Source organism: Brachypodium distachyon, chromosome 2 (assembly GCF_000005505.3).
Source record: "Brachypodium distachyon strain Bd21 chromosome 2, Brachypodium_distachyon_v3.0, whole genome shotgun sequence".
Lineage (NCBI taxonomy): Eukaryota > Viridiplantae > Streptophyta > Magnoliopsida > Poales > Poaceae > Brachypodium > Brachypodium distachyon.
The window spans coordinates 53,383,691-53,410,985 of NC_016132.3; the positions used below are offsets into that span (position 1 = coordinate 53,383,691).

Here is a 27,295-nt window from a genome sequence, read left to right on the forward strand (position 1 = left end):
GAGGAAGAAGAAGAAATTACAAGGGAGGTTAGGAGATTACAGCCGTCTTGCTAAATGAGTTAACATAATAGACCGGTCATTCATGAGAGCTTTTGGAGCCGAGGAGACACATTTGTGAGACCAGAGGGCGATGTCATTGGAGCACCGTTCGATAACCAAGTGCGGAAGTTCGATCAGATTGTTGAAGACCATCGCATTTCTTCTCTTTCAAATATTCCAGATAACCGCCAATAGCACAGTAGAGTGGACCTTGTCTGGGGGATGTCGGGCAGTGAGAAGCTCTTCGAGGCTCTCACAAGAAGACGCATCATGATGTAGGGCTTGAAGGGCAGACCAAATTGGTTGAACCGAGTGGCAGTGAAGCAGCGGTTGGGAACAAAGTTTGCCCAAAGCACGGGAGCAACAGGGTCGTCCCGTCTGTCCACACAGGAGCCCGGGTATGCAGATTTCGTGGTGAGGCCCTTGCCATCCAATCTTCCCACGCGTGTGTCATTGACCTGTAAATTCAAGACCACAGGATCGAGCAATAATTGCAGGTCGCCAAGTTCGACAAGCGCAGCGTGGGAAAGCCTAGGCCAAAAAGTCATAACACTGTCCAAAGAGAGCATCGCCGAGGCAACGGAGATGTTTGGCCGAAGGGAATGGGAGAATAAGGCTGGGAAGCGTGAAGCAAGAGTGTCATTGCCCAACCAAAGGTCCAGCCAGAAGGATGTAGAGAGACCATCACCGATTTTGACCTTGGTGATCCGACGAAAAAGATCTAGACCGGCCATAAGATCCTTCCAAACAAAAGAATCAAGAGAGTGAGAGTCGCCGAGGTCACGATTATGGGACCAGCCATAAGAAGCCGCAAATCCCTGCTCCCAAGGTGGTGCACCCGGTGAGTGGACCTTAGCCAAATGTTTGAGAAGGAGGCAGGTGTTCTGAGTGAGAAGGCACCTGAACCCTAGCCCCCCCTTATCCGTCGGAGCGCAAACCTCGTCCCAAGCCACCTTGCAGTTCCCCCCGTTAGCATGGTCCTCACCGGTCCAAAAGAAGGCCCTGCAGCGTTTGTCGATATCATGAATCGTGCCCGCCGGAAGAAGAATGGCCCCCGTCGCGTAGGAAGGGAGCGCCCGGAGGACCGCACGAACCAGGATCGCCCGACCACCTATGGACAATAATTTTCCTTTCCAGCCGGCAAGCCTACGGTCAACCTTGTCAATGATCGGTCGGAAAGCGGACAGCCTAAGCTTGTGTGTGGACAGCGGAAGACCGAGATAGGTTTGAGGGAAGGAGGAAATTGGGCAGCTGAGGATGTTAGCCGTATCGGTGGCGTCATTGGGGGGAACATGGATGGAAGCGAAAGTGCTTTTATGGTAATTAATTTGTAGACTAGTGGTGATAGAATTTTTTTCCAGGATCTCACGAAGGTTAATGAGTTGGGATTGATCAGACCGAAGGATAATGAGAGTGTCGTCGGCGTATTGTAGTACCGGACGAGGCAATGAGTCAACAACCGGGTGACAGATGAGCCCATCGTTGTTTGCCGCTTGTAAGAGACGTTGAAGCACATCCGCAACTAAAATGAAGAGGAAGGCGGATAGAGGATCACCCTGGCGCAGACCACGACGACACTGGATCCAAGGGCCCGGAACGCCATTTAGAAGAACAGCGGATTGACTAAAAGAGTTTAGGTTTGCGATCCAGGTGCACCACTTGGCCGTGAACCCCTTTGCAAGGAGGATTTTTTGAAGGGCAACCCAAGAGACCGAGTCGAAGGCTTTTTGAAAGTCCAGCTTAATAGCGATCGACGGAAGTTTCCTTTTATGACAGGTTTGGACAATGTCGGCAGCATAGATGAAGTTTCCCGAAATGTTTCTTCCTTGAATGAAACCAGTTTGGTCAAGGTGTATGAGGGAAGGGATAAGGGGGCGAAGGCGCAAAGTCATACATTTGGAAGCAACCTTTAAGCAACAATTTTGCAAGGAAACCGGCCTAAAGTGGTCAGGGGAAGAAGCTCCTTGCTTTTAGGGGAGAAGCGCGATATAAGCCTTGTTGATGCAGCGTAGGTCCACCGAGTGATCAAAGAAATTGGCGAGCAGGCAGAAGTGATCGTCTTTAATTAGGTGCCAATAATTTTTATAAAAAGTAGGCCCGAAGCCGTCAGGTCCCGGGCTGGAGTTATCGTTCATGGAAAGTAGGTAATCTTTGATCTCGGAAAGGGAAAACGGGGTGACGAGAGATTGAGCTTGGGAGGCCGGAAGCCGAGAGGAGCTAAGCCGAGAGGAGCTAAGGCAATCTTTATGCTTTCCTAGTTCTTAGTCTCCTGTTTAGGGCTAGCGTTTATCTCCTGTTTTGTTCCTGTTCGCGGCCATCTTCTGTTCGTAGTTCCCTTAAGTTCTTATTGCTCTTTGTGTTGTACGTTGGCCGGTGCCCCTTTAGATTTTATGATTAAAAAAATTCCTATTTTGTCTTGGAATGTACGGGGGCTGGGTCGTCCTCGTAAATGCACTGACATCAAGACTGCTATCAACGCTGTTGCCCCTTCCATAATCTGTATGCAGGAGACAAAACTAACTGACGTTAATCTCTTTAAAGCGTCAACCTTCCTCCCTCCTAACTGTACTGTCGTTCTTTCCTCTTCTCTCCCTCCGATGGGGCCTCGGGTGGGCTACTCACTGCTTGGAACCAGGACGATTGGGCTTGCGCAATTTTGGCCCGCAACAACTTCTCCATCTCTTGCGTTTTCTCTTCCCGGGCCTCCGCCTTTCAGTTTTCTCTTACAAATGTTTATGGGCCGTGCGACGCTGGGGAGAAACAGGCCTTCTTCGACGAGCTGGCCTCGGTCGCCCAGCTAGCCACCGGGCCTTGGGCCTTGATCGGAGATTTCAACCTCATTTTGCGGCCCTCCGATCGATCGAATCTAAATTTCAACGCATCAGAAGCTGCCCGTTTTGCCAATTGTATTAACTCCCTTAATCTTCTTGAGATCCTTCTCTTGGGCAGGAGTTTCACGTGGACAAACCAACAGTCCTGCCCAATTCTTGTTAGGTTAGACAGAGCTTTTGTCAACCTTGCTTGGAGCTCCGCCCTTCCAAATTCCACGCTTACCTTTCTGCCGCGATCAACATCCGATCACGTCCCAATTATCCTGTCAGTCTCTTCTGATATCCCAATCCCGGCTGTTTTCCGTTTGGATAATCATCTGCTTCTTAACACCGCTTATGGTCAGCTGGTCAATCGGGTGTGGAACAGTTTCAACTCGGGCCATGACGCTCGCAGCCAGCCTAGGCTGCTTTGCCGAAGAATCAAAAGAGTGTGGGGTGAGACGAAGAAATGGATGCGGTATACTCGATCTCCGGCTATTTTGGCAAAAAACTGTCTAACCGTTATCTCCTTTCTTGACTCAATCGAAGAGTCTAGGGTTTTATCTCCTTCCGAACTCTCACTACGCACGGCTGTCAAGGTATCTCTTCACCGACATAATGCCTTGCAGGCGAGCTATTGGCGACAACGCGCAAAAATTAAGGACTGTGCTCTAGGAAATGAAAACACAACCTATTTTCACACGTGTGCCTTTATCTGTCTCCGCAAAAACCAAATTAAGATGTTGGATGTTCAAGGATCTCAAATTTTCTCTCATGATGCTAAACAGTCTGTTCTTAAAGATTTTTTCTCTTCAATTTTTGGGGTCCCAGGGGCTTCTTCCTTCGAGTTTGACCTTTCATGGTTTCATGATATATTCCTCTTTACAAACATAACCCGTCTATCTAAAGACAATACTAATATCGTCCACGAGATGGCCATACCTCAAGTAGTCCCGTCCTATGGCGTTGGGGCGTCGCCCATTCTGCAAACCGCAACACAGTCCGACTCCTCCACGATCAATGGTAACATACTCCTTTGAATGGCCAATGCCAAATTAAACCCCTTTATACAAGCCAATAGTTCAGTGTCCTCCGGTTCAGAGCACCGCAAGAGGACCCGGAATACTTGCACGAGTGGTCTTTTCTCCATACAATGCTAAAAGACTAAACTTAACAAAAATCTCTAGCTAGATTGTACTCTCTCTAGATGAAACAGATCATGAATGTTTTTCCTAATTGTTCCCTTATATATCTTGCGCCAACAAAAGACCAATATGGAGAAAGCACTGACCTCGGTTGCAACCTCCCTTAGAAGGTTTTCCCCACTCCGTTACTCAAGCTTGCTGCATTTTTGGTACTTTCTACGTCCACACGATTAATTCATTTCCTAAAGTTTAATCGCTATGAATATTCCCACAATCATAACTATCCGATTTATATTTTTCCATTCTTTGTACTCCCTCCGTCCAAAAATAAGTGATTTGAATATGTATAGATTCTTATACAAATCGAAGTCACTTATTTCTGGAGAGAGTATTTGCAATTTTCTTACATGAAACTCAATGATTAGATCACAACTTAGAAATGATTGTTTTTAGTCTCTCTCTCTCTCTTTTTTCGAAAAGGAGGTTGAAACGAAAAGGATGCTCTTAGCCATATTTTATTGATTTATTTAAGCAAGCTGTCAAAATAAATATATCGATCGAAACTCAAAGTCACCAAGCTATACCTACTAGTCTAATGAAGGGTGTGGCCACTATCGGAGCTGTATGCCCTATGTCATGACCGCACGGCATGTCATCAAAATGTTATTTTTCCGTGTCCTTAAAAATAGCAAAACCGTTTAGTTAAACTCGGTTGTGATAGTCACCAACTGTTTTTTTTCTAAACGAAAATGCCCATACATGTTTGTAAGTTATCAGGGCTGGCTAAAAGTCATGGAACAGCAAAGTACGTGTGACAAATGTCACATCTGGCAAAGCGAAAAATGTTTCCTCGGATCCACACCGGAAAGCCCGTATAGCTCCTGGATTTGACCCGACTTTCTGCAGCAAGCGCGCCAAAGGTGGCGTGGAGGGAGAGAGAAGACTGATGATGACTGATGAGAACTTGGGAAGCTGCTGGTGCCATGCCGCCATGGGGCGCCGAGCCTGCCTGACGTGCATTGCATGGCCGACGCTGATGGGGCTCCCGTCCGGTCGTACCGGCCCTCTCTCGGTCTCTCTCGCTCCAACCGAACTCCGTGTGGGGCCCTTCCGGCCGGGCGGGTCGTTGACGCGATTAAATGGCTTGTCTCTTGTAACTTTGTACTGATCCGTAGGACAAAGGGTTATGTATTGCACGTAGGTGTGCGGCCGTGACCAGGTTCTGTTTTCAACATTTCGCGTGCTAGCGTTTGGTGTGGAAACGTACTGCGAAATTGCTCATGTACGTGTATGTGAACACTGTCACATTCACGAACCAAGTGTGCGCATTTTGCCATCCTTGCCACATTTAATATTGTTGCCAACGTGTGCGGGCGCTCGTTTTCGCAAATTTTGTAATGCGATTCTGTTACGTATCCCCAGCTGTATATTATGCATTATTTATTTTTATGTAAACGCTCAAGTCAAATGAAAAAAAAGGCTACTCGCAATTTTTTTTTTGAAAAATGACCCAAGGCTAATTTCAATAATTGGACGTGAATTGCCTAAAAAAAATAATTGGACGTGCATTTTTTGTTTTATGTAAACGCTCAAGTTAAATAAAAAAGGCTACTCGCAAAAAAAAAATTAAAAAAAGTCCCAACGCTAATTTCAATAATTGGACGTGAATCTTGTCTCGTTGTTGCCCTTGGATCAAACTTACATCAAGGGCCAGGTTTATTTGCGGCGTTTTAAAAGGTTACTTTCCGATTCCGCTTTAAAAGGTTATTTGGATCAAAACAACAGCTTGTGAGCACTAGTGCGACCGGTGTTGATCCAGATCCAGTTATTTATCAGGAGTATATTGCGGTGTCCGGAACCGAAGGACTGGTAGGAACCCGCGTTCATCCAAGTTTTTATGGGGTGCAAATGCTTTTAATCAGGTTATTATCTTATTTCTTACGTAAGGAATGCGTTGAGTTTGTAGTAATAAAGGTGTAGAGGTGTGTCCAGGATGACGAAGTTAGGTTTTCATGGTTGCATCGACGAGACAACATAATGCCTTCAACCTTGTCTCGACAACGCTCCCTTGATGTCAACGCGAATCCCGATGAGGGAGAGAACTATAGAGCCGTCAGGAGGGTTGTGTGGCAATGGCACCAGGTCTAAGTTTTGTTCGGGTCCGGTCTGTTTTCCGGTTTGGCTCCGGTCCAAGATTGGTTCTGCTCGGACCTCGGCCTGGCCAGAGGCCGGAGAAAAAGCTGTACGACTAGGCCTAAAAATGGGCCCCACCTTTCAGGAAGGAGGGGTTACAGAGAAAAAAAACTTGAATGGAGTCATTAGTGGCACAAGTTTTGTTAAATGGGGTCAAAAAATGAAAAATCCAATGAATAGGGTTAGAGCTATAAAAAAAAGTAAAACTTAGGAGTCAAAAAATGAAATTCACTATTGACTCTAAAAATCTAGTTGTATGTTTTTGCTCAGGGACTAAGGTTTTTTTAAGATAAGATTCTTGTTTTTCTTTTCAAAAAAAGAAAAGAATCGGAAGACGAGAACCGAGGGGCTTACCCCGTGGTACAGGAGATGTGTGTCCCACGTGACAGAAAAAATGCATTGCCTGGGCAATCGTTCCCACTGCTAAACCGTGAAGAAGTTATCACTTATCACCGTATCGAATTCTTTTTGCTGCCTATCCGGTTCACTGTTCAGTAGGATTATAAGTATGTTTCGGTAGAATGGATTGCCGGACTAACTAATTAAACATTTTGCTACTGCATCTCCGGTCACAAATGGCACATCGCAAGTCCCCCGTCTTCCCGATCGTCTGGTATGAAAGTGCATGGTAATCAACTCTGGTAAGGCCACACGCGATCCGACGAGTGAGACGGCCCCCAGCGATCAATTAAAAAGATCCAGAGACAAGACAAATCCGTTAATCTGGTCTCCGCGCACTCAACGACAAAATATGATCACGACGATAGCAAACAAGTAGCCAGTAGGAGTACTTACGCGACACCAACATTTGCGCGTGTACCCGAAGAACCTTTTCTTTCCTCGCCCTGTCCGTTGAAGCCATAAGAGCGCAAGAACTCGGCGGTGATTGATTAATCGCGTAGTAAACGGCGTCGCGATCAATGACGAGCACGACGGGTCGATCGTCGATCGGATCCGGAAGAGCATAGTTTCTGGGCACGTACGTCCTTTGTGAAAGGTTTTCTTGGACTATTGCACCGGAAGTCAAAAGAGAGTCCTCGTTCAGACCGAAAGGGACGCTGCACGTAGACGCACATCACGGGATACGAATCGACCCGAGTAACGGAGCCGCGTGGGCAGGAGGCCCGTGACAGAGATGGCGCGAGCTCTGGCTGGTTCCTGGGCGGCACTGAGCTTATTATTACGATGAACCCTACGACGATTGCCGCTTCTGGCTGGCCATCTTGACCGGTCACCTGCTGGCTGCTGGGGTTTGAGAAAAGCATACAGGGGGTGGAAGACCTCACGCGTAATCGTGAGAAACTATGCCTCAGATGGACATTGTAAACGGTTTTGTTGTTCATATTCAGACATTGGAGTATATGGCTGGAGTATAACAGAGCCTGCGTATGGAGGACGTTAGCCACGTTAATGAGTTATTTCCTTCACAATGCAGTCAGCCTTTTCTTCGGAAGAAGGAGAATTGCCTCGTCAGGTAGTTCTCAAATAGTATATGTAAAGTATGAGCCGCAATTTTCTGAGCTACAGAACGAAACTGAACATGCCTAGTTATGTCTAAAACAGTCTTCCGATCGAAGGTAATTCAGGTGGAACCATCGGGGAAATCTGCCTACGGGCAGGGCCAATTCCTGGGCGATCAAAAGACGATAATTCTGGTTCTGCTTCTCTCTCTCGAAAAGTTATGTCAATTCATTGCATCTTGCATGAGTTCTTGTTCACCCGAGAGCGTATCGACATGCTTGAATACTTCAGAACATTCTCAAGACAAGTGGCAAATTCTTCAGTGCCACTCTGCTGCCGAGGTTTAGGTCGATCGCCAACGCTGATGCTGTCATCAACGGGTCAGGACTCAGGACTTGATGGCCCATCAATATTCAACGATGGGAGCTAACAAATAGTACGGCTCAAATTTGCCATGGCAGGCAGCCTTTATCATCATGCTTCCTTTATCGGAAGGATTTAGAAATTACAGAAAGTGAAGAGCACTGAACTTTGCAGCTCGATTGATCTCGTTACAACTTACTCCCTCCGATCCTAAATTATTGTCGAAATATTACATGAATCTAGACATTTTTTATAAATAGATACATCCAAATTTGTGCAAATTTGAGACAAAAATTTAGGATCGGAGTGAGTACAATTTACCTAAGCCAGTACAGATCCTGGAGACCAGGACAACCTAACTACTCTTGACTGCTGGTCTGCAGCTAACTTGACTGAAGCTGCGCTGGCGCTGCTTGCAGCATGTGATCATCAGAGAAGAAGCTAGCCTGTAGTTCAGGAGTTCCTGTTTTATCTTACTTTTCTTCTAACCTTTGCTTGTTCGTGTGTTCCAGTGTTTGTACTTTGGCGCCACCGGTTTTTTTCCATTACTTTGCGTCTTTGCGGATGGCAAAGTTGCATATACGTTACGTCAGATCTAGTGTTGTTTTAGTTTTTTGTTGAGAACAATATGACGTAGTTTTAGTTCGAAAAGAGCAGCACTAATTCAACATCGGCCCATGTAGCCCAAGATCCACGTTATGATACATGGGTTTACTATTGGCCGGCCTGCTGGCCATGCATTGGGGAGTTGTTCGGCAGCATATAGAATGGGCTTTCACAACTCGTTTAGGAATTGCAGCCCGTTATTTTGTGCGTCATCCCTGTTCAGCACCTGCCTTTTCAAGTGTCAGATGGAAAAGCTCTAGCCGTAGTTGTTGAAAAAAAATAATTCGATTTTCGACGGCGCCCCCCCTTATCTTGACAGCCAATCCTAAGGTTTGGCATCTAGTTTTGAACTTCTTATAGTTATAACGGGGTATCGGTTTTACAGGTTGCCTTTTAAGAGGTGTGTCTCCAGTCATGACGCGTTCAACAATTTTAAGTTCACACTGTTTAAGTTGGACCATTCATACGACTTTTCAAATTTATGAGGTTAGTCTAACTTGTGAATCCATAGAGTACATGTAGTCTAACTTTACAAAAAATATTTGTTCATTCAGCAGCGAATTCAGTATGGAAATGAAATTTTGAGTTCCACTTCGCAGGGACGCTGTATAATCCCAGGCCCCGGAAGCTAACGAATGGCGTAACAAATTGCTATCGTTAGGGTAAATCAATGACGGCTCCTTCCACCGTCCTTCTACCCGCCGTGTGCTCTGCTCTCTGCCTCTCTGGGCTTCGGCGGGGACAGCGATGAGCTGGCAATACCGCGAAACGATCGGGCAGCAACCAAACGAGGCGGTCACTTCGCTGCCTCCCGGTTCATCCCCCTCGGCAATGGTACAGGCTCCACAGTTGACAGTACTAGCTGTAGCTGAGACGAACAGCACTCGACACGTAGTGCATCCACGAGAAGCCAAACTGTTCATCTCCGCCAGTGTAGCCGGAGTGTAGTGTTTCCCCACGCGCGCGGTCGGAGGATCGATCGACCTGCGGTGACTCAGCCGGGCCGCCCCTTTCGGCGCGTGCCTACAATCCTACGGCACCCTCCGTCCGAGTACAGAAACAGAGAGATCACAAAACACGAAGACTCCCCGCGCGCGGCAGCAGATCTCAATCTCGGCGTGCCATCGTCTTTCTTTCCGCCCGCCCGCCCGCCTCGCTTTTCCCCCAGGTTCGCCTCCCCTCGCCCTCGCGGGGCCCTCCAGACCGGCAACGTGGCCACGCCAGCGCCCAACTACCGGCCGCCTTGCCCCCACGCAAGCCAGCCCCCTCTTCCACGCGTCCCTTCCTCCCACGACCGACCAACCCCCCCACTGATTGCGACCGCCCCCTCACCACGTGTCCCTTCCCTTCCACTCCATCCACACCCTCACGCTTAACCTCTCTACTCTCCCTCGCTGCCGTGTGGGCCAGGAACTTATTCCTCTCTCCATTGTCCCCGCAACCCATCGAGAACGTCGCGCATGACGGTCCGGTGGTTGCCCGGAGTAAAATAGAGCCCGGACGACCCGAGAGACAGAGCCCATGTGATGCGGGCCCAGGGGAAGGGAATCAATAAATAACGCTGTACGAGGCGGGACGTGTTTCGTTGCGAAGCGCCACGTGTGCCCCGGCAGGCGATAACACCGGCGTCGTCGTCGCCGTTAACATCGACGAAGGGACCCCGCCACGACTCGAATCGTACGCGTGTCAGTATCTTCTCGTTTGGGAGGAGCCACGCGTCGGGGATCAGGTGGAGACGGACGGCCCAGATGCGCCGGACCCGGGACACGTCACGGCAACGGTAGTAGGAGTAGCAGCTATCGCGGTTGCTGGCGGGAGCCATGACGGCGACGGGCACCCGTCTTGCCTGAGCGCGTCCTCTTCTTCTTCTTCTTCTTCTACTGCCTCGGCCCGCGTTGTCTGAGTTTCGTTTCGGCGCTTGCTTGCTTGTGCAGTTGTGCGTGCGCGCGTGCTGCTTAGCTTCTTCCCAACTCCCAAGCGGGTGGGTGGGGGAGCTAGGAGGAGAGGGGTTGCCAATGGCCGAGATCTGCTGCCAGGAGGCCAAGTCGACGCCGGCCACCGCCGCCGCCGTGGCCACGGTCTCCGCGTCGGCCGCCGCAGCCGTCGCCTCGTCCGTCATGGACAGGCGGCGACGCAGGCTGGAGATGAGGCGCTTCCGCCTCGCGACCGACCTCGAGGAGTCGGCCGCGGAGTACGCCCGCGCCGGCAAGCGGCAGAGGCTATCACGCACGGGGTCAGGCCCGCCGTGCCCCCGCGCTCCAGGCCCGGTTCCCCAGAGGCCGGATTTCGGGCCGAGGTACGGCTTCTCCTCGGTGTGCGGCCGTCGTCGCGAGATGGAGGACGCCGTCTCCGTCCGCCCGAATTTCTTGCCCGGCTCCGCCGAGTCCCACTTCTTCGGCGTCTTTGATGGCCACGGCTGCTCACACGTACGTTTCGTCAAACTTTCATCCACGAGAGGTAGAAGCCTGAGCAATTCCATGCTCTGTATATACAGTAAAAGGTGTGCTGATTTTAGATTTTCGTGCTCTCAGGTTGCGACGACATGCCAGGACTCGATGCACGAGGCTGTGGCGGACGAGCACAGCAAGGCAGCAGGGTCCTCCAGCGAAGAGGTGCCGGCGTGGAAAGGAGTCATGGAGAGGAGTTTCGCGCGGCTGGACGAGAAGGCCAGGAACTGGGCGACCAACCGCAGCGGCGAGGAGCCCAAGTGCCGCTGCGAGCAGCAGATGCCGTCGCGGTGCGACCACGTGGGATCCACGGCCGTCGTCGCCGTCGTCAGCCCCACGCAGCTCGTCGTCGGCAACGCCGGCGACTCCCGTGCCGTGCTCTCCCGCGCCGGCGTCCCCATCGAGCTCTCCGTCGACCATAAGGTGCGCATCGTTCGTAGCGCCCATGGCCACCTCTGTTTGGACGTAAATTGTCCATGGCAGAGACGTGGTTGACTGAGTTCTGAATTTTTCCTCAGCCTGACCGGCCGGACGAGTTGGAGCGCATCCAGGCGGCGGGCGGTCGTGTCATCTACTGGGACGGCGCCCGGGTGCTCGGCGTCCTTGCAATGTCTCGTGCCATTGGTGAGTTCCCGTTTAAGTTTCCTTCGTCGCGATCTCAAGGATTTGGATTGCTGCTCGGATCTGAATCTAACTGGGTTGTGCGCGTGCAGGGGATGGGTACCTCAAGCCATTCGTGACGGCGGAGCCGGAGGTGACCGTGACGGAGCGCGCCGACGACGACGAGTGCCTGATCCTCGCCAGCGACGGGCTGTGGGACGTCGTGACCAACGAGATGGCGTGCGGCGTCGTCAGAGCCTGCTTCCGGAGCAACGGCCCTCCGGAGCCGTTTGCCGAGGCAGAGGCAGGGAACGACGGAGCCTCGTCCTCGTCGGGCAAGGGCGTAAGCAAGGCGGAGTCCGATAAGGCGTGCTCCGACGCGGCCATGCTGCTGGCGAAGCTGGCGCTGGCGCGGCGGAGCTCTGATAATGTCAGCGTCGTCGTGGTGGATCTACGACGGGGATCGTGATTCTGCTTGGAGTGGAATTCATGCTCCATGTTTACCTTGTGTATTTTTTTAAGCTAATTAAAAAAAATTCTGAGCTTATGTCTTTCTCCATTTGTTGCTTTGTTATTCTCGTCTTGATTTAGCTGTAGCTCAACTCTGTAGTTCCTATAGTAATAGCCTCCGTTCTCGCCCAAACAAGCAAATGCAGAACAGAAACATGGTTGCTGCTCCTGAACTGTATCCGTGCAGCGCGAAGATACTGTAATCACAAACCGATACGAACATCTTTTAGCCCTGTGTCTGTTTTCGAATTTCGATCCTAGTGGAAGTAGTTGTCTACATCCATCTACCAGTAAAATTAAGACGATGATTAGTACTGTACCAAATTTGGCAGATCATCACGACCGAAGCACGGAAATCTGGCCACTCGTGCCTAAGTTCTGACGACACGTTTACCGGGGGATTATTCGGTGACCGTCGTCGCAGGATGGATCGGGACAGAAAGCATGGAAAGAAAAGCAGAGAAAACAGGTGTGATCGATCGATGGACTGGAGCTCGAATGGAACGTATGCCTTGTACCTTTGCAACAAAAGGTGTTGATAAAGTCGAGGTGAATGACGCCGGTGGGCGGCTACGTGTCGAAAGCTTTCCCTTTCGTCCTCGGTCCCTGCGTGTTTCTGTTGGGAGACTTGGACGGAGGACGGGAGTCGGGAGGAGAGGAGGTAGGCGCTGGGACATTATTGAGCCCGCTCGCTGCCCCGCACCCACCGCGCACAGCTGCAGACGACACGGCACGGCTGGAAAAAAGATCGTAACGTGCCGTCGATGGATGACTGGCTGCTGACTCGACATGCGCTAGCCGCTAGTTTATTGTGCTGGGTTCAATCGACCCATGTTTCAGTTCCTGGCTTCCTGCTCCATGCGCGGGCGTAACCGAAGACAGACCGAGCTAAAGCAGATATCGGCGTTGGCTGTGGCGGCACGCATGCGGGGGATTGGGAGGGGGAGTGCCGGGACGCGAAAGGCTTCGGGGTAGTAGCGGGCACGATACCCGTGCCCAGAAGAGTTGACACGAAAATGGAGCGCATCGCCATCATAGAATCCAGCAAAGGAAGATATCGCTGCACGACCCATCAGCAGTCTGCAGGACTCGGACCGGTAAAAGATGGTTCTAACGAGAGCAGTACTCCGTAGTCCATACAGTAACTACTAACTAATGCTTTCTCCGTTCCATAATTCTTGTCGAAATATTACATGTATCTAGACACTATTTAAAAATAGATACATCCATTTTTAAACAAATTGGAGACAAGAATTATGAAACGGAGAGAAGGGACTAACATTTAGACACTCAAGAACAGAGTGGACATCACAATACTGAGTTGCACGTAGCCTCTGGTAGGTAACATAATCAGAGAGTAAGTCGTAGCAGCAGACACGAAACACCCCAATGCTCAACAGCACCCCGTAGTTCATCGATCCTCTCCTCAACCAGAACAGACGCCACAAAAGTTCACAACAGCACCAGCGGGCATGCGATTGCGACTTGCGAGCCATGGCTCCAACTTCAGTCAACGATATTCTGTACTCCAGCAAGTATTCCACAAGTTAGTACTCTCCAAGACAGTCACACTACCTTGAGGATTATTCACACAAACATAAAACAGAAATAAAGCCTGGCGTCCAGTCAAGTGCATGGCTCATGTCTGAAATGCATGCGTTGAGATTCAAAACAAACTATGGTTGCTTGAACTTCGCTATTGGTAAAAGGCTAGTTTAGCTGGAAACATATTACTGTTATTCAAAAAATAGAAACTATCAACTAAAACCCGGCACCTTACCAGACTTGCTTCCCCACATCGTTCCTTTTCGGATCAGGATCCTCCTCAACAGTTGTCAGTTCATCCCTTGGATCCTTTAGTCCATTGAGATCCTGGCAAGCGCACTCAGTATAACAACCTGCTTCACTTAAATGCTTACCTGTGCCTGCTGACAATGAATATTCAGGGCCACTGAATGAAGTACTGTAAAACAGCATAGCATAAACTCAAATTCCAGTCTAATGTTCTCAAACAGTGCACATTTCATGAACCAAAGGCCAAGAAAGAGGCTTGTTTGCAATTGCAAATACTGAACATAATAATTTACTTTCACTAGTTTCTGATACGGCTTTCTGATAAGATACATCAACTTTTAGCAGGACTGATGTAGTGTGAAAGTACTTGCAGTATCGCACTTGAAAAGCTTCTTGGTGCAAACGCAGTGCTGTAACAAGCTAATAATGCTGGAATCTTACATCTGCCCCCACAGGCCCATTATTCAAAAGATATATTTCCAAGTGATCAAAAAGACAGCCGAGCCACTGAGCTTTGTGGTATCGGATCTTTTTTCTGTTTTGTTTGTGGCTTCGGACATTGTATTAGCAACTTTTTTGTCCTTCTTCTTAATGAAATGACAGAGCTCCTGTCTTCCCCGTCAAACTGAGCAGAAGTATCGTTTTGGTACAAAATGACAGTATTTTACCTGCATTTGTCCATGACGAGACCTCAGAGGTTTTAGCTTGATCTGTCAAGGAGCCCAACATGGATTGCGACGATGGGGCAACAGGAGCACCTGCAACACATCCGGCAGTTAGCTAGCAATTGCAGCAGGCAGCAAAGAACTAGCAAACTGTAAAGGACAACATCAAGCTTAATTGGAGACCAGTTATGGACTATCTTAGTGTATAAAAGGAACTTAATGTGAAGCAGCCAAGAAAAGAATAACAAAATGGAAATTAAGGGAAAGAAGTGTATATCCTATAAACATAATATCTGAACCAATGGGGCACTAATGTGCATAGAAACCAACATTTGCAAGGTACTGCACCCAGATAGGCCATAGCACATCCACGGCCTACACATACAGTATTTTGGATCAGAGTGAGGTAGAACCATGGACCTTTAAATTTAACTGCAACTTTGGCCATTTTTCCCATTGCTTTACCTTAGCAGAACTTGCATGATATACTGTGAAATGTCCATAACACGCATGTACATCTTCTTCTTTTTTCGAGAAAACGCAAAGTTTGCGTCTTGATGCATTGATAGAAAAAATGTATTTACAAGCCCAAAAACAGGCCAACCCAAGCGAACACTCAAAACAAGAACACAATCAACAGCCACAAATATCATTACAACCAACGCCGTCAATCAACCGCAAGCCTAAATGCCAAAAACACAAAAGTACAAGATAGCGAAGAAGGCGCCGTGGCCCGCCGGCCTCGCAGAACTCAAAGACAACCCCATGAGGCGTCTCGTCAACTGCAGAAGCCTCGGACCGCCGATCGCCGCGCTCGTCTCGAACATTGCGCCACCATAGCTCATCGCTCCCCTGCTGGTCACAACGAACATCCACCACCGCCGGTCGATACCCATCGCGTGCAACCATGAGACCAAGATGCCGCGGCACGGGATCCTCCGCTAGCCACTACCCTTACCACCCAAGGTCACACACTATCACGGTGTTAGCGTGCCCAAGACTCGGCCACTAAAGCCAAGGTGTATGTCGCAGGAACACGCTCCAGCCAAGGGTTTACCCTCCAAAAACAACGCCTCCAATAAGGGAGCGACATCAACGACGCCGCCGTCTTCCGATCTGGCAAGCAAAATCTGGGTTTTCACCCGGAGAAATAGAATACAAGGCATGGATGTGGATCAAAGCTCCTCGACGACGCCACCAAGGAGGAAAAGACACCGAGAGCGTCGCCGTCGCCGGCACCGGTCGTTGCAAGGCTTTCGCCCGGAGCGCCACGATCAACACTCATGCAACCGCAACAACCTCGCAAAGGAACAGCAACCAAGTCCTAGCACCGCCGATAGCCGTACTAGTCCGAGAACCTAGATAGCCTGCCACACTGCCATAAGAGGCCACCACTCGCCGCGCATCAAGGTGCACATGGTTGCCACAGTACCAACCCCATGAGGCATTGGCACGTGGCCCAACCGGCCTGTGCACGGGCAAAACCAGACCAACGGCGATCAGGTACCAGTGCACACAACAACCCCCCGTGCTAGAGCCCGACAAGCGCCAGCTGCAAGCCACATGGTGCCACCAGAGGGATGCAAACGAGCGTGCCGCAAAACCTGATGCACAGCACCGACGACCCCAACAGGCCACACGCCAATGCCTGCCTCCCTTCGAGCGTCAGCCACCTGCGTGAGGCCAGCTAAGCCGGCCAACACGCACCAAGCACGCCTCCTGAGCCACCTCCTGAACCACCCAACACACCGGTGGCCGAGCACCCTCGAGGCCACCACACCCACCGCAGCCCCTAGGGCGCAGGCAACATCACAGCAGCAACACAGAAACGCCGGCCGGCCGGCCGAAGAACCGCAGTGCCCTACCGCAGAGCACACTGTCCAACCAACATCGCAGCACCTACAAGCAGCGGCGTTCGCCGTACAGGCTCACCGAGGAGCAGCAAGCCCACCGTGTGTCTCAGCGCCGCACGTTTTCGCGCCTGTGCCGCCACGGATTGGGCCACCGCTGCCGGAATCACGGCTCCGCAGATCCGCACGCCCCACTGCGCGCCAGTGCCGCCGCACGCGAGCCACCGCATGCCTGCGCAAGCCCCTGCGCAGCCGCAGGACGAGCCACCACCGCCGGAGTCATGCCGTCGGGGAGCTTGCGTCCGCTCCCGTAATTGCGCCGCGCGAGCCAGAGGGAGATGCGAGGGGAGAGGATGGGGAGAGAGGAGGAGATGGAGCGGCAGGGAGTGAGAGGCGCGGAGAAGAAGGGTTAGGGGTGGCGGCGGGGGTGTCGCCCCGTGAGTCGCAAGAGCGTCTCGTGGGGCGCTAGGGTTCAAAGTTTCTTGCTTTAATCCCGTCGCATGTACATCTTCTGTGGACAACCTTGATACTATATATATAAAGAGAAATTACTAATCGTAATAATTACTTCATGATATTTGATTACTTCCTAAAATAGAAGATGTAACTGTTCTTCAGAACTCGATTGATCTCAGTTGATTTTTCCTTTGGAAGTAGAATTTGTATAGGCCATTGACCAGTACATTTGCTCTTCTCTAACAGCAAGCCATTCTAACTATCCATTTCTGACATGGAGATTCGTCCTGGTTAGAGAACGATGTGAATATGCAATTAATTTACCTGAATCATTTACTGATAGGATCCCGGAGTTTTTAGCAGGAATAGCGAAGGCACCAAACATAGTCTGAGAGCCTGCAACAAATTTGCAGAAATGGCAGGAATTAGCCAAGAAGTGATGAAGTACAAAGAGCAGGTTCAAGCTCACTCATAAATTATGGCAAAAATGGAACAGAAGCTGAAGCAACATAAAAGTATGACAAAAGGTTTCCCTCAACAAAAGTATGAAAAAAAAGTGAGCCTAAAGTTGAAAGTAAGAATATACTTCCCTCTGTCCAAAATAAATGACGTGGACGTGGATTTGCACGAGGAATACTAAAACTAGTATATTGTGCAGATGAATGTACCCGAAAGGACTCACCAAATTGACCAGCAAGCGCAGAGATTTGGGGAACAAAAACAAGCATGCGGTTTACCTTCCTTCCCACTTGGTGGAAGCCGACTTAGACGGTACCCTTCGCGCAAACAACCAAGTAAAGATTCATCTGCAGGTCACACAAGTTTATCAGTTGGCATGTGCGCACATAACCGAAGCTGGTTTCTGAAAACAGCAGAACACTTGATGCATTAAATGACATATCATGGACTCATGGCTTCCATGTGTTTATAAGCTACCAGGTGCTAAGCAGAAAGTATTTAAGCACAACGGTTGATGCAAGAAACATGACGAGATTTCGACAAATGCACGAGACATGAAGAACAGAGGCTAGTTTTACCAATCATACACGACAGCTTCTCCTTGGCTACATCAAGCGATACTGCACATAAGAGAGCATATTCCTTAACTGTTGCACACATATAGAATTTAAGGTACGCGATGCTTAATCACAAGGTGCCTGTACAGCCACTGAGGATATCATACCAATTTTGGAGTTAAAGACGTAGTCCATGATGTACTGCTGTCTGCAGAAAGAAAAATAAAAGCAAGGAAAGTTGTCATAAAAAATGAGTATATCATACCAATGTTCTAGTTGGTCCTACGTAAAACTTTTTCAAATTTGACCAAATTTATAGAAAAATGTACTAATATCTACAATATAAAATAAGTATACCATGATGATATATGTCATGACGGATTTAATAGAACTAATTTAGAGCTATAAATGTCAGTAGATTTTTTTATAAATTTGATCAAACTTTAAGAAGTTTTGACTTAGGACAAATCTAGAACGTTTATATTTAGGAACGGAGCGAGTAGTTATGTTTTAGAGTAAAATACACCACTAGTACATGAACTCGGCAAAAAAGAACACTTTAGTCCACGAACTCGGAAAACACACATTTTAGTCCTTAAACTGGGATTACTATGTCACTTTAGTTCAAAAATGGTTCGGCGGGGCTTAAAGACGTCACGTGGAGCCACGTCGGATTGGGCTTGGACCGCACGCTGCTACTCAGTTTTCTCAGGGGGTTACTCTCTCAATCCATGGAAAGAAAACAACCATGGCTGGCGTGGCTGTGTGCGCCTTCTCGTTGTACTTGTACTTGTGTGTGTTTGCACACTGCTAGTAAAATTTTGTAAAGTGAGGCGATTGGATCTTGCAAAGAAGCAACGTTGTAGCTAGCGTGGGAATTTGCCGTTCTCCTCGCCTCTGGCGTTGCGAGGTGGGGGGAACATCAGATTTTCCAACACGTTTCAAGAAAACTTTAGTTTTTTAGATTATGTGTTCCTCATCGGCGAAGCTATGATGGAGGATGCGGCATCGTGAGAATAAAGGTACTCTGGTTCTTCCTCTTATGCAGTGGCACCTTTGTGGGTGATGCCACGGAGCCAAAGATTTTTCCCATCCGCACGTTCGGTATTGTCCGATCTTATGAGATTTGGGTTTGTGTACTCGCAGATCTGATTATTTTTTGTTAGCGTGTCATAGTCCTTTCATTGGCATTATTTTGTGTGGCTTTGGAGTTCTTCTTTGGTGTTCTGATGAAGATTTTGTGGTTCGACGACCTGTACCTTCAGGAGGTCCTCCCTGACCCAAGTAGGTTCAATGCTCATGGCTTCTCATCTTTTTTGATGAGCGACTCAAGGGGCTTTCTCAAACCTTCAAAGGTAGTCAAGTTGGTGCGTAGAGGTGTCGTTGCTCCCGTCTGATTGCAGTATCTTTACCGAAGACTTGGCAGTACTTCGTGCTGCGAATATTGATATCATGAAGATTTATTTGAAAGACTTCAATGTAATTTTTAGTTATAAGAGTTACTTTGTAGTTTTTTGGGTTTTTATCCAAATCATTGTACCTGTAATGTATGTTGAATCTGAATAAAATTACAGGTGATTCTAAAAAAAAATTGTAATCCAAATGTTCAAAATTAAGTGTCTTAGAATATTGTAGTTTGAACCATTTTTTTTTACTTTCTATTTTTCTGTTCTTCTTCATTAATTTTGTATATTTAATATGCTTCTTTCTTTTTTCACTTTCGTTTTGTAGCAAATACATGAACATTTTCTTAAAAAATGTATGGACTTTTGGGGATTTGGTTTAAATTTTATTAGCATTTTCTTATATCCGTGAACGTCGTTGTAGAAACATATTAACATTTTTTTGAATAAATTTATTCAACTTTACTAACAAAATGTTTAGAACAACAAAAGAAAGGAAACAATAAGGTTGAGAACAATGAGGGTCGAACCCTAGATAATACACCTCTTAGCTAGTAACCGTTGAACCAAACTTGACGAGTTATTTCTGTTTAGCTTAAGATCGTATGCGACTGCCGTTGCTAGCCCGACCCATTCAACAAAGGTGGTGGGTGTGGGATATGGGTGTTTACACCCAATGTGCTTGGATAGCGTTGGCGGATATGGATCTCATTTTTCCTCCCTAGTCAAGCCTTGTATGTCGTCACCGAGACCAAGGGGGCCCACGTAATGTCATTACTAACCATCAATGCTCGCATTAAAAAGATAAAGTGTCGATGATTAAAATTAAACTAGAAAACATGACCAAGGATAATGTAAAATACAGAAAATGGTGACCAATTGACATGAAACGAACATTTCTTCACTGGAATAATGTATTTGTCATTTTCAAATATAGGAACTCGCACAAAATAAATACAACATTATCTTTTTTGTTCCTCTTCGTCGCAGCTCATTAAAAAAACTATGTAACGTCGTTAGGAAAAGGCTAACATCACAATAATGAAGATGTTGAATTAATATGATACGGAGTATTTTGCATCCCCATTGACCGAGTCTTGGTTAACTTTTATGATGACTTGTCTCTCCCAATGCACTAGCCAGCAATTGAAGGCCGGCGCTCAGCGGTCAGTGCTCCGCTACGAAAAGGGTGGGAGTACCGAGTACGTACATTCATGGAGTCAGCCGTCCTGTATTCAGATTTGTGGCCGAGTCAGCCGAGAAGCTCACCCACGACCCATCCAACGGAAAAGCCTCGGTTGGCCCCTCTGCTGCTTCTGTAGTTCTTCTCGGGTTCGTGCCTCTTCCGAAACAGGCCAGGTCTCCGCTTCCGTTTCAACTCGGCACGGCCGCTGCCTCTAACCTTGCCACGGTCTCCTCCTCCTCCCCCAGCTCGCCCCACGTCGACCTACTCTCCTCGGCCCGTCTCGACGACGCGAGTTCGATTCAAGCGAACGCCGCCGCCGCCGACACGTAGCAGCCGCTAACTTCGCCCTCCCGCAGATACCCAGATCCGGCTGCTACTTTCTCCAGGTAAATCCCCTCCCTGATTCGCATCGGCCAGTCCCCACTGTCTTCGGTATTGATATCTAGATTGATTGGTTCCGGGGTAGGCCCTCCGCGCTGTTCTGATTAAGCAATGCATCATGTTTCGAGGGTCAATACATGGAGGCAATAGGCATGCCAACATGCAGCACTAATTGTTGTGCAATTGGCCGAATTAAGCTACTTTGATACTCTGACGTGGTGCTATTGCATGGTGAATTGCCAAAGTTGTACTCAGGTTTTACCTTTGCGTGGATGAGCACACGCTGCAATGTTGAGAAAAAAAAAAACAATGAAAACAAAAATACGCCTGTGAGGCGACAATTACTCCCAGCTTGGGAAGGAAAATTTGGTAAACGCAAACACGGTAGGACATGTACAAAAGGGTTCCGTTCCTTCCCTTGTCCGATGATGCTTCCCTCATGCCATAGTTACCCAATTGTGGCAGGAAATTTTCATAATACACCATTCCAAGTTCAATTTGAGGGTCTCACTCCGAAAGTCTCATTGGCATCTAGCTCCTGGACCATGTGTCAATGACATAATGGAATGCCATATCCCGAAAGTCGACTGAGGGGAGTCACAGATACTGAAAATCCCCATTATGTTAAATGCCGTAGCACTGCACTTAAATTTATTGTTTTCTCACTAGGAAAGTACTGATTTTTTGTTTGTGGTTTCCATGCTTTTAGAGAGGTGAAGATGTTATCTCAGAGCATGTAGTTAACTCAAAGGCTAGTTATACTTCATAGAGAACATGGCTCCTACATTCTGTTCTCAGAAATTCTGTACCGAAGAAAAATAGGGCAATTATGGACTTACTGTTCTTCTAATTTTTAATTGGAACTTAGATTGTTTTCATTTGGTTCCAAGAGTTTAGCAACGCTACTCCAAACCCATAAAATTCCCTTTTTCATCCTTGCTTGACCATATATTTCTCCTTGGGCTTCAGTATTTCAGCATGGTCCCTAACAATGATGCACTGGAGAAGTGTATTAAAGAAATTCTCTCTCAAATAAAGCCGGCGGAGGTTGATCGAAATAAACGACTATCTGCAATTAAGGAGCTGGACATTTCCATCCAATCAGTTGCAGCTTTGAAAGGTAACTTACTCCTTCGGCTACCACGCGAGCCTCTTCCATTATTTGAAATTGATCCTGATAATATTGATAGTGAAGTTTGTGCACATTGTCTGCACCAATAGTGAGCCTTTCCCTTTGTTATGCTGTAGCATGGACTTTTGTTATGAATTTCTGAAACAGAGGTTGTAATCTATGCACAGTTGAATATATCCCTAAAAGTTTTTGTACTTGTGTTCCTACATAACCTCCAGAGTTGTTTGTGTTCGAGAATAGCAAGCACTTGAGTCATTATATTCCTTATGGATTTTCCGTGATCTTATTTCTTTCTTCATCGCTTGAGCCAGATGATGATAAATTCTCATGTCCGGTTCCTTTGGGGATGGATCCTAAAGAGTTCACTTAAATAACAAAGAAACCAGGCTTAAACAATCTGTATTAAGAGCAAAATTAGCTAAAGGGATGGGGGATAATTGTTACAGGAACCCCATGGCCCAAACATATATATATATTTTTTTTTCCCAGTAGTATTCTAGGTACTATTGCATGTAATATAGGTTTAGTGGTTCTCTAGCCATCGATGATTGGTGAACCAGCGGATCCGTTTGCAGCTCCTCCGGAAAATATTACTCGAGTGGTACTTCTTTCCCTCGTTTCAAATACTCTGTTGTACGGTGCCCAGTAAGTTATTGGATGCTCTTTACCCTTTCTAGAGAATGTGAGTGCCAGCAACGTTTCATTTTGGCAATATGAACTCATTGGCAGGTCCATGAGGCTGCCACTGTATAATTAGTGATCTATGGTCATAATACAGTCGTTTCTTTTATCTCTTACGACTTATGCCACTGCACAGCAATAGGTGACTGTGTTGCTAGAATGAGCTGCTCAAACGAAACACAATGATCTTTACTAGAGGCAACATTCATTTCTTGCCATAGACTTAATGAACTTCCTATAATGCCAAGCATACTGGCGAGAGAAGTTTTTCATACTAGATACTACGATTTCAATATTGCTTTAACTGATTTTCTGAATTTCCTTGACAGGTGCTGCTGCCAAACCTTTTGGGTCATTTCTCTCAAATCTTTACTCAAAATCAGGAGATTTGGATTTATCAGTTCAGCTGATGAATAGCTCAAACCTTCCTGTAAGCAAGAAAAAGAAGCAAAGTATCTTGAGAGTACTAAGGAAAGCTTTGCAAAGAAATGGTAATTGCTCCCTCCGATCCATATTAATTGTCAAAATATTACATGTATCTAGACACTTTTTAGACATAGATGCATCCATATTTGAGCAAATTTGAGACAATTAATATGGATCGGAGGGAGTAGTATTCATTCCACGATTGATGAGCATGCACATTTCGTTATTTGATCATTATATCCAGGGAATAGAATTAACCAGACTGATTAGTTTCTACTTTCTGTATTCGATATGTCAGGCTCATAGCTTTTTTTTTTGGTTAAGTAGTCATAATATGGTTGTTTGCAGTTGTGCACCAAAGAAAACACATTCATGTCAGATGGAGCATCATTTTAACAAATATGTTTTGGTTGGTCTATTCAAGAATTTTATCTTTGTTCAATGCTTACTTGATTCACTGCAATACCTTTTGTTTTTTTGTCCCTGTAATTGTTTTAGCAGCGCACACCTACTACATATCTCATTTAAATTTGTTATGTTGCTTTTATTGTATTCAGGCGTTGCTGGCTATATGGAGTTCATTCCTCATGCAAGAGTCCCAGTTCTTCAGTACGTGAGCAACAGCTTTGGCATTTCATGTGATTTATCCATTGATAACTACCCTGGTCGAATTAAATCCAGAATCTTCTACTGGATCAGTACTTTAGATGAGCGCTTTGGTGATATGGTTTTATTGGTAATCTCTAGTTAAATAAGTGATAATTATTTGTGTTTTGGTAATCCCAAGACTCAGCATCAAATTTCCTCGCAGATCAAGGAGTGGGCAAAATGTCAAAATATCAACGATCCAAAAACTGGAACCCTGAATTCCTATTCGCTCTGCCTACTTGTTCTCTTTCATTTTCAGGTATGGCTTCTTACTGGAAGTTATCTCCACTTACCCTTATTTACAGTCTCATTAATATATATCTTTGTTTATGTCTGGCGCTAAATTTCAAGACATGTGAGCCGGCAATTCTACCACCTTTGAAGGACATCTATGAAGGGAATATCACAGAAGATTTTACAGGTTTAGTGAACTTTTATTTTCTCTGATGGTTTTCCAGCATACCAGTGCCTGGTAATTCACTCATTGCAGTTACATGCAGACATGACGCTTTACGATGAGGAACATCTTGATATGGTATGTGCGGCAAATATAGCAAAATTTGAAAGCCAGAACAAGGAACAAAGAAACGAAAGCTCTCTTTGTCAGCTTCTTGCAACCTTTTTTGACAAGGTAACTGAACATTACGCCCCCACTGAGTCCTTTTCAGAAACAAGTGAATACCATGTGACAAGCTAGGGTGGAGGTGTCTCATTTTTTCTAAATTTAATTAGTCGAGTCTGTCATTGCACTGATTTTGAAATGCATCTTTGACTTTGTTGTCTTCGATACTTCCCCTAATTGGTAGGATCTTTCAGCCCAATAATATTAACACTATTTTACTAGAATTTGTTAAACTCCATACAATAGCTAGATTCCCCAGGACAGCGTAATGCAACAAAGTATCAACCGGTGGCAAACTGACCTTTATTTATTTCACTGGGATCCCATATTCAATAAAGGCAACTAATTTCGTTCCCTGCTGATCCCTTGGTCTCATGGGTCAGTTCATGTTTCTTGGCTCAAGTTTTTGTCAATAAAAGCACGTTTAGTTAATTTGCAATTGACCATCTGTTGGATGTGTGTGCAACGGAATTTGGCATGGATGATCTCTGATGCCAAAAGGGCACAACAATTCTCAGACCAAAATGCATTTTAGCATTTCCTCATTTCTAACCCGCTTGTCTGGTGATCTTATATTGATTGCAGTTTTGTCACATCAATGCCATTACCAATGATGTGATATCTACTTACACGGGTCAGTTGGAGAAAATTCAGGACAATCCAAATTGGATGAAGAAATCCTACAGCTTGTTTGTAAGACCACTTATTTGCGTATTTGGCGGTAACAAGCTGATATAATTGAAAATTAGCCTATGATGTGTTGACATGCCATCTGTCCGTTATTCTTGTTTAGATCGAAGATCCAGTTGAGAGGCCTGATAATGCCGCTAGAGCAGTTGGTGTGAGAGGGCTTCTCCAAATTGCTAGTGCCTTCAATGATACCAATCGCAAGTTTGTTTCTCTTGAGCGTACTGAAAAAAATGACTTACTGGGAATGTTGTGCACACCTGACGTTTGCTCAAAACTTGGTGGAAGAGTCATAGCTTCTCATGCAAACACTCCACAAAGGAATCATCACCATGCCAGATCTATGGTGCCTGTGGGAGCTAAGCTATCTGATAATCAACGCCACCATGGAGCCAGAGGATTTACAGGAAGCAGACCAGCTCATAATCCTACTCAGGTGTACCTTGGTACTACAGGATGCCAAACGGCAGGACAGCTAGGACAATACCAAAATCATGATCATTCTCAGCCATATACTAACACCGCAGGGCGCCAAACAGCAGGACAGCCAGGGGTATACCGAAACAATTATCGCCAAACGCCGGCAGCGTATACAGCGTATACTGGCGGACACCAAACGCTAGACCAACACCCGAATCAGAGTTATCCACAGGCGCACACTCCTTGGGTCCCAACAGGACAATACCAGAATCATTATCCTCCACAGGCGTTTGCCACAGGGCATCAAGCAGCAGGGTCATACCAGCAGGCCCCTGCATACCACTACCAGAGTCAACCGCAGTTTCATGCAATTGCAGACCCAACACCGGGATCATACCACCAGAATGGATATTACAATAATCAATCATTGTATGACACAGGGCGCCAAGCAGAAGGATTATACCGGAACCAGCGAGGGAGACAATACACACCTGACCGTCAAGGTAACAGGAGTGGTGCGACTACAAGATACGCGCCTGTTGCTGCAGGGCTCCAAAATGGACTGCCACAAAACTCGCGATCGCAAACCTCAAGACGGACAGAATGGCAAGGTAGCAGCCAACATCATACCTGACCGAAACTGTTGTCGCAGGACAAAAATTTATTGTATCCAATTTTTTCCTGACAATACGTATTGGTTTAGATTTATGTTATGTTGTGGAAGAAAGCTTTTTTGGTCAGTTATCAGTTTTTTTTTCTTTCTAGTTTGTGCCTCTGCAAAGTGACGATTGCCATTTGAAAGATACCGAAGTCAACAAAATTTTGACCATCCGGGAGTGGTCTTCCCGGTTTCCATTTCATTGAAACAAAACCTTGGCATATGCAGAATTTTAAAATCCTGCTTGCCCAATTAATCATACGCATCCATGAAACTATAAAGATAACATCGCATAGCTTCAGGCTGGTCATAGTGGAAGTAATAAAGATGGTAACTAAAGTGTCAACTAAGCAATTTGGGTGATGTGACATGTTATTAATGAGAAAAGAGATGGTTGGGATAACTAGATATGTTACCATCACATCACACTTCTCAAGATACAATGAGTTTATAAAGCTAATAAATGAGCTTTCTATGTTACTACAAATATGTTACTACTCACTATTGAAGTAGTAACATAGACTAGTAATATATGCATGTTATTACTAGCTTATGTTACTCCCCACTATGACCAGCCTCAGGAGTTCAGGTTCTGCCTTATGTTTTGTGCGCCGCTCAGCCCTCTGAAGTGAACTCCGTCTCCATTGAATTTCTAGGAAGTTAAAATGCACTGGAGTACTCCCTCGGATCCATAATACAAAGTACCCGACACTTATTATGAATACGAGGGAATAGTTTTTTTTCCCATTGCGAAACAGAAGATGAAGAAGCTTAAGAGGACAACCATTTGTTAACCGGATTTATGTACATAAGAAACGGGCAATAGAGTTTGGACGGCATGCAGACTTTTTTTTTTCTTGAGGCCTTGCTAACTTTTTCAAACTAAACAACATCACACAACGAATCTACGATGTCGGTAAGGCAACCGAGACCGGTAAACACCTGGCATGGTCCTCCGGTGGATTTCATCGAGATTAATTCAGATGGTGCTATTCATGAAGATGAATGTCGGGCAGCAAGCGGGCTAGTTGCCATGGATAGCACTGGTTTCATTGCAGCACGGTGTCGGATATATCAGGGGATTTTGGATCATTTG

The 27,295-nt window shown here is 46.7% G+C and overlaps 3 protein-coding genes across 9 annotated transcripts; 2 read left to right on the forward strand and 1 right to left on the reverse strand.

The window, feature by feature from the left end:
* The first annotated feature begins 10,417 nt into the window (after nt 1–10,417).
* Nucleotides 10,418–12,419, forward strand: LOC100846587 (probable protein phosphatase 2C 9). The gene is made up of 4 exons (XM_003564550.4): nt 10,418–11,043; nt 11,149–11,487; nt 11,583–11,688; nt 11,778–12,419. Exons 1-4 carry the CDS (start codon nt 10,633–10,635, stop codon nt 12,131–12,133), a joined length of 1,212 nt encoding a protein of 403 aa, XP_003564598.1. The 5' UTR covers nt 10,418–10,632; the 3' UTR covers nt 12,134–12,419.
* Nucleotides 12,420–13,220: 801 nt separating this feature from the next.
* On the reverse strand, nt 13,221–16,999 carry LOC104582901. Of its 7 annotated transcripts, XR_001405725.2 has the most exons (5): nt 15,099–16,995; nt 14,964–15,008; nt 14,637–14,726; nt 13,955–14,099; nt 13,256–13,695 (listed from the first exon to the last, which is right to left on the reverse strand). XR_001405725.2 is itself a non-coding variant. In XM_014897982.2 (4 exons), coding segments are annotated over exons 1-4 (384 nt in total). In that variant the 5' UTR covers nt 16,714–16,998; the 3' UTR covers nt 13,221–13,694. The 7 variants fall into 7 exon arrangements, 1 of the variants encoding a protein (XP_014753468.1); XR_002963436.1 differs by having other exon boundaries at nt 13,221–13,695; nt 13,955–14,137; nt 14,964–16,999; XM_014897982.2 differs by lacking the exon at nt 14,964–15,008 and having other exon boundaries at nt 13,221–13,695; nt 16,566–16,998.
* A 3,594-nt stretch (nt 17,000–20,593) lies between these two features.
* LOC100825287 (protein HESO1) lies at nt 20,594–26,305 on the forward strand. Its single transcript, XM_010234248.3, has 9 exons — nt 20,594–20,930; nt 21,895–22,045; nt 23,068–23,229; nt 23,722–23,900; nt 23,976–24,071; nt 24,164–24,233; nt 24,313–24,443; nt 25,020–25,127; nt 25,228–26,305. Exons 2-9 carry the CDS (start codon nt 21,904–21,906, stop codon nt 26,173–26,175), a joined length of 1,836 nt encoding a protein of 611 aa, XP_010232550.1. The 5' UTR covers nt 20,594–20,930; nt 21,895–21,903; the 3' UTR covers nt 26,176–26,305.
* Nucleotides 26,306–27,295: the final 990 nt, after the last annotated feature.

Excerpts from the sequence above, each read along its gene's own strand:
- LOC100846587 (XM_003564550.4), top strand. The coding sequence starts at position 10,633 with ATGGCCGAGATCTGCTGCCAGGAGGCCAAGTCGACGCCGGCCACCGCC. Across the intron at positions 11,044-11,148 it reads ATGGCCACGGCTGCTCACAC|GTTGCGACGACATGCCAGGA; the intron begins GTACGTTTCGTC and ends TCGTGCTCTCAG. Across the intron at positions 11,689-11,777 it reads TGCAATGTCTCGTGCCATTG|GGGATGGGTACCTCAAGCCA; the intron begins GTGAGTTCCCGT and ends GTGCGCGTGCAG.
- LOC104582901 (XM_014897982.2), bottom strand. The coding sequence starts at position 16,713 with ATGCGGTGGCTCGCGTGCGGCGGCACTGGCGCGCAGTGGGGCGTGCGG. Across the intron at positions 14,727-16,565 it reads GGTGGGCTTGCTGCTCCTCG|GTGCTCCTGTTGCCCCATCG; the intron begins GTGAGCCTGTAC and ends GATGTGTTGCAG. Across the intron at positions 14,100-14,636 it reads CTCGTCATGGACAAATGCAG|GCACAGGTAAGCATTTAAGT; the intron begins GTAAAATACTGT and ends CATTGTCAGCAG.
- LOC100825287 (XM_010234248.3), top strand. The coding sequence starts at position 21,904 with ATGGTCCCTAACAATGATGCACTGGAGAAGTGTATTAAAGAAATTCTC. Across the intron at positions 23,230-23,721 it reads GAAAGCTTTGCAAAGAAATG|GCGTTGCTGGCTATATGGAG; the intron begins GTAATTGCTCCC and ends TATTGTATTCAG. Across the intron at positions 24,072-24,163 it reads TTGTTCTCTTTCATTTTCAG|ACATGTGAGCCGGCAATTCT; the intron begins GTATGGCTTCTT and ends CTAAATTTCAAG.